At 39.4% G+C, this 7,676-nt stretch overlaps 3 protein-coding genes across 3 annotated transcripts in view; 2 read left to right on the forward strand and 1 right to left on the reverse strand.

The window, feature by feature from the left end:
• LOC104810030 overlaps window positions 1–1,347 on the reverse strand; it is a 2,152-nt gene extending 805 nt beyond the window's left edge. Inside the window, exons 1-2 of the mRNA XM_010536197.1 lie at window positions 822–1,347; window positions 100–316 (exon numbers count right to left, since the gene is read on the reverse strand). Of these exons, the coding sequence (XP_010534499.1) occupies window positions 100–316; window positions 822–1,037 (433 nt within the window). The 5' untranslated portion in view covers window positions 1,038–1,347. The remainder of the gene's footprint in view (window positions 1–99; window positions 317–821) is intronic.
• A 2,511-nt stretch (window positions 1,348–3,858) lies between these two features.
• LOC104810031 (serine/threonine-protein kinase BIK1-like) lies at window positions 3,859–6,613 on the forward strand. Its single transcript, XM_010536199.1, has 6 exons — window positions 3,859–4,121; window positions 4,450–4,766; window positions 4,872–5,007; window positions 5,097–5,239; window positions 5,351–5,474; window positions 6,047–6,613. Exons 1-6 carry the CDS (start codon window positions 4,070–4,072, stop codon window positions 6,463–6,465), a joined length of 1,191 nt encoding a protein of 396 aa, XP_010534501.1. The 5' UTR covers window positions 3,859–4,069; the 3' UTR covers window positions 6,466–6,613.
• Window positions 6,614–6,881: 268 nt separating this feature from the next.
• Window positions 6,882–7,676, forward strand: part of LOC104810032 (probable dual-specificity RNA methyltransferase RlmN) — a 3,067-nt gene continuing 2,272 nt past the window's right edge. Inside the window, exons 1-4 of the mRNA XM_010536200.2 lie at window positions 6,882–7,095; window positions 7,220–7,295; window positions 7,387–7,484; window positions 7,628–7,672. Of these exons, the coding sequence (XP_010534502.1) occupies window positions 6,901–7,095; window positions 7,220–7,295; window positions 7,387–7,484; window positions 7,628–7,672 (414 nt within the window). The 5' untranslated portion in view covers window positions 6,882–6,900. The remainder of the gene's footprint in view (window positions 7,096–7,219; window positions 7,296–7,386; window positions 7,485–7,627; window positions 7,673–7,676) is intronic.

Raw genomic sequence — 7,676 nt, forward strand, 5'->3', positions numbered from 1 at the left:
GCCAACTTTACAAACAGCCTGTTAGCCACAGACCCGAATTGTAAAACTTCTCGTTCGGAAATTTGAACATTTGAGAAAGGACACAGAAGCAAAACCTACCACCGGGAACCTTGTCGGCCGGTTGCCATCGTGCCGAGCAAACAGCAGCATTGTAACCGGAAAGTCGTAGAAGCTTTGCGAGATAAAACCTGATGCAACTGGCATTGCACGTACCGGTCTTTACAGAGTGAAGATCCTTCCCCCTGATAGCAAACAACTGGGAGCGAACTGCTGACAGAACATCAGCCTCGTATGGAGCCATAGAGTACTTGAGAAACTGCAGGAACAACATAGATACTTCTAGTTAATAATAGGATTTCCTCCTTGCCCAGAGAAAGTGATGAAGATATTCGATCTCTCGAATCCATGAATGTGATACATTACATTTATGTAGCGGCAGCCAATCACGTAAATTGAATTGATATGCAATTGAACCTCCAAACCCAGATACAGGGTTAACAACATAACCAGCTAGACACATGAATGGATGGATGCGGTTCATCATAACTAACAATAAAAGACATGATTTTTACCGCAATAAAAACGAACTTTGGATTTAAAAATATACATATATATATATATATATATATATATCATATTCAAAGAGTAAGGGGAGATCATCGGGTTCATATTTCCATCGCCGGAAAAAATCTAACGAAACCATCATGGGGTAACCGATTCCAATGGAGATTATGTCCGGAAAACTTCCCCTATTCGACAGAGAAACTTCATCTCATCTCTAAATCCGATAGGAAACCAAAGAATTGAACTCGAGACTGTACCTGAATCTTGTCCGAAAGGGAATACAGATCCGGACACCCAGAATCGCTGTCGCTGCTGCACCACGAGTTCCCTCCACCACTTCCACTGCCCGTCTCGAGAAAATCCCTAACCATTAGCCCCAAATCATGCTCGCCGTCGTAGCTGAAATCCCCTCCGCCGCTCTCTCGACCCCATCCCCGTTCCCTCGCCGTCATAACCCTCAAATCCATCCCCATCGTCCTCACGACCCTCCGATCAACGCCTCGATCGAATTCTTCCGCCACCAAAACCAAACGAAACCAACACACGCGAACAGATCGAGAGAAATCGAATGTTACCCGGAATTACGCGAAACTGCGGGCTCCTGAGGGATTCGTGTTCGGGATAAGGGATTGAATACGAAAGGTCATGTGACGAAAACGCGTTTCGTTCTCTTCACGAATCCGATACAGTGTTTGTGTATGTATATATATACACGGAGAGATCTCAGTCTGGGGAGAGAAAATTTCAGGGAAAGAAAACGAGAGGCAAAAGCTACGACAGGGACCCGGTGAGGAAGACGAAGCGAAGGTGGGGGGTAAATATAATACCAAAAATGACGATAATACCCTTACTAGTTGTGTATAATTACCGTTTAAAGTCCTCCGGCCGTTTGGTCATTTATCTCCCGTTTTGGAGCGTATCCAACGAATTGGATAAAGATAAAACGAGATACAACGAACAATGAATTTGGACGGAGTTCATGTTAGCATTCGGTTGCAATGATTTTACCGGAAAACTAAAATATGGGGAGTAATTTGTAAGGGTAAAAGAGTAATTACTTCTGGCTTGAGGGCGAAGTTCAGAAGCGGCTCCAACGTTTTTTTTTTTTGGGTCGAACGATGACGTGAACGACTTTAGTGCGAAAAATAATATTTTTTTTACAACTTTTATATATATTTCGTTATATTATATAGGTCGCTCCTTCTTGGTAAATAAATAATAAAAAATTGCTTTCAAACTAGAAATATATATATATATATATTATATATAAATACAAGCATATTGAAAGAATGGGTTTGTGGGCACAAATGGGCCTCATGCCTTTTTAACACACGATGGGTATGGGGCTCATCTCCAAGAAGGTTATTTTAGATTCATTGTCAAAGGCTTTGGATTATTGAGATTCAATTTTAAAAAAAAATCCATACTTTAAAAGTTATTTATAATCATCTTTTTTAATTCTATAAATTTAAATGTTAATATTTTTAAACCCAAAATTTTTAACTCCCTTAACTATATTAATTCTATAAACTTAAAAAATGAACTCAATAAACATAACTAGAGGTTGCTCTTTTAACAACTATAAATTCTATAAACTATCTTAATCTTCAAATTCTCCGACCATTTGTTTATTATATAATATATGGATTCCATATCTCTATGACAACACGTTGGATTTGCCTTAGAAGAGAGAGTTAAAAAAAAATACTAAACAGGGATAAGACCAGAGCCGTCTCATAAAATTTTGGGGCCCCGTACATATCATACTTTTAAATTATTAAAATATATTAATTTATATATTAAATAATAATAATATTTAAATATAATTAAAATAGTTTTTTTGTTGAGACTCCATACACATAATTATTAAAAATTACATTTAATAATATATATTATTAATAATTTTTAAAATAATTGAGGCCCTATATTTTTTGGGGCCCTGTTCGATCGCACCTTTTGCACGTGCTATTAGACGGCTCTGGATAAGACGTAATAATTACCTCCTTAAGCCAAATCTCATGTATCAAAGCACATTCAACATTTTGTTTAATTATTCTGTTTTATTTAATTTCTAAATTTGCGTCTTTGATATCTTTTGAATTTGACATATATATATATATTATTTTTTATTTGTGCATGTTGTGGGACAATTTAGGACCACCGCGGTTGGACTATATGATATATCTCGTATTTAGTTGACTAAAAATTTGTTTGTTTGAATGGAAAAGGTGATTTGGTTAATTAAATCAATTTAATTTATACATGTACGTTGAAAGATTTTGATAATGTCGGTCGGTCAACGAAGTTCGCCTTGAAATATTACTGAATAGAAATTTCGGGGCGGACGGCAGACAAACCGTGTCTATATAATGTGCATGAAGTTCTATGGAACATATGCATATACATATATATATGCTCTTGCTCATGGACACTATTATATATATATATATTTAGAAAACAATTGTATAATTAAATATAAAATAAATCCCGAATCTTGATTGAAGATATATGCGAAACTCAATCTCATAAAACTAATCTTAGTCTCCAATTATAAAAAAAATGATTACTGTGCCACTGCCACATATCTAAATTAGCATATATTACAGAATCTTATGACACAAAATCTAAATTGATTGTTATGCTCTTATAGATATAATATGATCAGCCGGCTTTTCACCAAAAAAAAAATATGATCAGCCGGCTATTTAACAATTGAAGTTGTGAATTTAAGCGCGTATCACACGCATAATGATATTTTATTCTTTTTGTTAATAGTATCTCTACCCGTGAAATACAAATTCAGAGCCATAATTAATAATATAATAAAAAAATCAGAAAAAAGGTTGAAACTTTTATTTTATACTAACCTCTATGACACAAGTATTTTCATTTTAATTGGAAAAAAAAATATTTCTTTTCAATTTCTTCACCAGACGTACGTACGTCATTAGATACACGACTTGAATATGGATAATTTATTTATGAAAATCAAATTACAATGGCTTGTAATTGACTTACCGTACGTAAGCCCGTACGGTAACATCGGTAAAGAAGCGAGCAGTAATTTATTGTTGGGTGTGGGTCGTTTTCAGGAAAGATTTATGATTTAAAAAAAAAGGTTAAAAAAAAAAGGTTGAGGACTTTGATCGGTCGTTGGATTCAAAAACTCGAATCCAAACACCTCTTTCGGTCAACCCTTGTTCGGTTCCATTTGTTTGACTTTCTTCTGCACTCGCCACATTAAAAATACATCAAAATGAAAGAAAAGAAACCATTTTTTGGCTCGTCCTCTCGTGCCTTTCACCAACCCTCTTTCTCCTCCTCCTCTTTTCACACCTCTCTCTCTCTCTCTCTCTCTCTCCCCTTTCTTGGTGCCATTTGGGTCTCTGTATAATTACTCTGGTTCCACTCTCTGACAAGTCCTGTTCTGCTCAAACATCTGAAGCAAGACAACAAAAAGGGGGCAAAAAATCAGAATCTTGTCTTGTTCCTCCTGTCTGGATTCATGGGTTCTTGTCTCAGTTGTCTGATCGAAGCCCAAAGCCCTCCCCGTGATGGTAACTTCCCCCGCGACTTCAATTTTTCTCGGTTGATTTTCCAGCCGATGTTTTGTTTCCCGGAAAAATCTGGGCTTTTGCATGTGTTTTATTCTTTTGGGTTTGTGGTTTGATTTCATCATCTAGCAAACTAAGAACACAAAAAGGAAGGAAATTCATCATCTGTTTGTTTTCCCCTTTGATCGAACGGTTAAAAGATGATCATCGAACATTATATAATCATCAGTTATTACCGGAGCCCAATGATTAGATCTCCATTTGATTGGTTATCTTATACAGAAACTTTGGTTGGAATCTGATATGGTAAACTTTATGTGTTCTGTTAAAGCCAATTCGAGCGAGAAAAGCAGCGATCTTTACGGGCTAAGCCTTTCGAGCCGGAAATCGCCGATTACGACGGCGTCTCACAAAACGGAGGGAGAGATTCTGCAGTCCGCGAGTGTCAAAAGCTTCAGCTTCAACGAACTGAAACTCGCCACCAGAAACTTCAGACCGGACAGTGTGATCGGCGAAGGAGGCTTCGGTTCTGTCTTCAAAGGCTGGATCGATGAAAGCACCCTGACTCCGACTAAACCGGGCACCGGTTTGGTCATCGCGGTTAAGCGGCTTAACCAGGAGGGTTTTCAGGGTCATCGTGAATGGCTGGTGAGTGAGTGAGTGGTCATTCATGTTGATCAATTCCTCCAAAGTTTGGATCTTTAGCTCATAACATCTCAGTTTCTGATCTTTGGCTTGTGTTGGATTTTGCAGGCAGAGATCAACTACTTGGGTCAGTTGAATCACCCGAATCTTGTTAAACTGATAGGTTATTGCCTCGAGGACGAGCACCGGCTTCTCATCTACGAGTTTATGCCAAAGGGTAGTCTTGAGAATCATCTTTTCAGAAGTGAGTGATGGTCTCCTCTGTATGGAATTAGAGAGATTAGTGTGTTGTATTGTGTTGTTTCTTATCGATCGAAATGGTTTTTCGGGCAGGAGGATCATACTATCAACCGCTCTCGTGGAGTTTACGGGTCAAGGTGGCGGTAGATGCCGCAAAGGGGCTTGCTTTCCTTCACAGCGATCCGGTGAAAGTGATATACCGAGACTTCAAGGCTTCTAACATCTTACTAGATTCGGTATGCCAAAAAAAGCATCAGTATCATCATATCATGAAGTCTTTTCACAGTATGTATACTGTGGTCTTGTTTCCAAGTAGTTAGGGTTTTGATCTGATCTTCTCTTGACAGGACCATAACGCCAAACTCTCCGACTTCGGGTTGGCCAGAGATGGTCCGATGGGCAGTCGGAGTTACGTTAGTACGAGGGTCATGGGAACATACGGTTACGCCGCTCCAGAGTATATGTCCACTGGTATGTTCTAGCAATCGATTGATGCATTTTTGTAAAAATGTCATCTTAGTCTCAAAGTATAATCCTTTTTGTATGAGACTAGTCTATGATCTAGTGAAGATCCGAAAAAAGCATAGCTGCATCGATATATATCTATCCATTACCGAGGTTAAACCGACTAATGTATTAGAGTAACCTAAGCTAGGCTTCAAGTCTCCTTCATGGAACAATTTGACAAAGATGTCAATCCCGCCGGGGGTTGGATCGGGTCGGGTAATCGAGATTCTCGGTTAATCCGAATCAAACTCGAATTTTCGAAAGATTTCAATACCCTAAGTTTGTATACAATTTGTTCAGAATACGAAGGAAAAAAATATGTAATTTTACTGTTTACTCGGGTATCGTGGGCAATATCCATATCGGATCCAATTACCAAAATCCGATTTTCGGGTTTTCCTCATTACCAAACCCGATCTCATCTCATGTAATAGTGGATCGGAGGTATTTGAAATTCCGGTTTTTGTGACCAGGCCTAGATCCCGCGTGTCACGTATGGTTCACAAGGTTTTGATGTGTACGTCTTATATTTTCAGGACATTTGAACTCCAGAAGCGATGTGTACAGTTTCGGGGTCGTCCTATTAGAAATATTGTCGGGCAGGCGAGCGCTGGACCACAATAGACCGGCCAAGGAAGAAAACCTCGTGGAATGGGCTCGGCCTTACCTCACGAGCAAACGAAAGGTCCTCCAGATCGTGGATGCTCGGTTGGACGGACAGTACCTACCCGAAGAAGCGGTACGAGTGGCCAGCATTGCCGTACAGTGTATCTCCTTCGAACCCAAGTCTCGTCCAACAATGGACCAGGTGGTAAGAGCCTTGCAAAGAGTGCAGGACAACTTGGGAAAACCGATGGAAACCGAACCGGTTAAGGATACTAAGAGATTCGGATTGAAAACCGGAGTCAGATTCCAGAGAAATGGATGTTCAAACAAAACACCCTTTGGTCTTTAGGCAGAGAACATGTGGATTTGTACTGATTTTTGGTGTGTTGTAATGTTGAGAGTATATATATGAGGTTATTCTTTTTTGGTTAGAGATTATGCTAATTTTATATGTAACCCACGAATTTTCCATGTATTGTATTATACCGATTATATAAGTTTTGATGGTGTAGAAATTGTAGTACAATACAGTGTAAATGCGAGTGGACTGTGGTGGCCAAGCCAAAAAGGGGATGAAATTGATAAATTCAAACTTATGGGGACGACAATAGAAAAACGATAATATGATGGGTTAAAATTAGTATTTATCAAAATGGCACGGGAAAATAAATTGACATTGAAACTGCATGTCGTTTGATGCTTTGGTTTTTGGACTGTATGCCGTTCTTTGGCTTATCTCGAACACGAAAAGGTTTGCTTTTAGTAACGAGGGGTTTATGCGGTGATGACAACCATCGCAATGGCTCTGTTTCAGCAGGCTTTCTTCTCCGTTCCCGGGGCGCGTGTGGTTCACCGCCGATCCCTGACCACTGCCGCCGCAACTGTCGCGGCCGCCTCACGTGCCCCGCACGTGGATTCGCGCGTGCTCCTCGGGATGTCGGAGCAGGAGCTTCTACAGCTCGCCGTCAACTTGGGTCAGGTTAGATGGATTCTTGTCGGAATCAGAAGCTGAAGTAAAGAAAACTGTATTTAAAAGTGTTGTCTTGAATCATTGGTTGGGGGGCCTCAAAAAAATTCTGAATTTTCCCGGTGGAGTTTTGCAGGAAAGCTACAGAGGGAAGCAGCTGCATCATCTTATATACAAGAGGAAGGTGAAAGAGATTGAAGATTTTAGTAATTGTGAGTAATTGTTCATTTTTTTTCCTATTCTGAAACCTGGTGATGATGCGTAGGATAATCAGTGACATCTGTTCGATTTTCATTTTCAAAGTGCCTCTAGCATTTCGAAAAGAACTTATGGAATCAGGGTTTAAGGTGGGAAGATCACCAATTTACCAATCTGTCACCGCGGCTGATGGTACCATTAAGGTAGTGAAGTAAGGTGATATGCACCTTTTGGTAATGCTGAGATTTCTAGCGTCAGTATCGTTATTGGTTCGGTAATTTCGTCATGTTTTACGATAGATTTCCTATGTTGAATGCCTGTTTTCTTGGTGTGTTTTATTTTGCAGCTGCTTCTAAAGCTGGAAGATAACCGGTTGATCGAAACCGTCGGCATTC

The sequence above is a fragment of the Tarenaya hassleriana genome, unplaced genomic scaffold, assembly GCF_000463585.1.
Source record: "Tarenaya hassleriana unplaced genomic scaffold, ASM46358v1 Cleome17, whole genome shotgun sequence".
Lineage (NCBI taxonomy): Eukaryota > Viridiplantae > Streptophyta > Magnoliopsida > Brassicales > Cleomaceae > Tarenaya > Tarenaya hassleriana.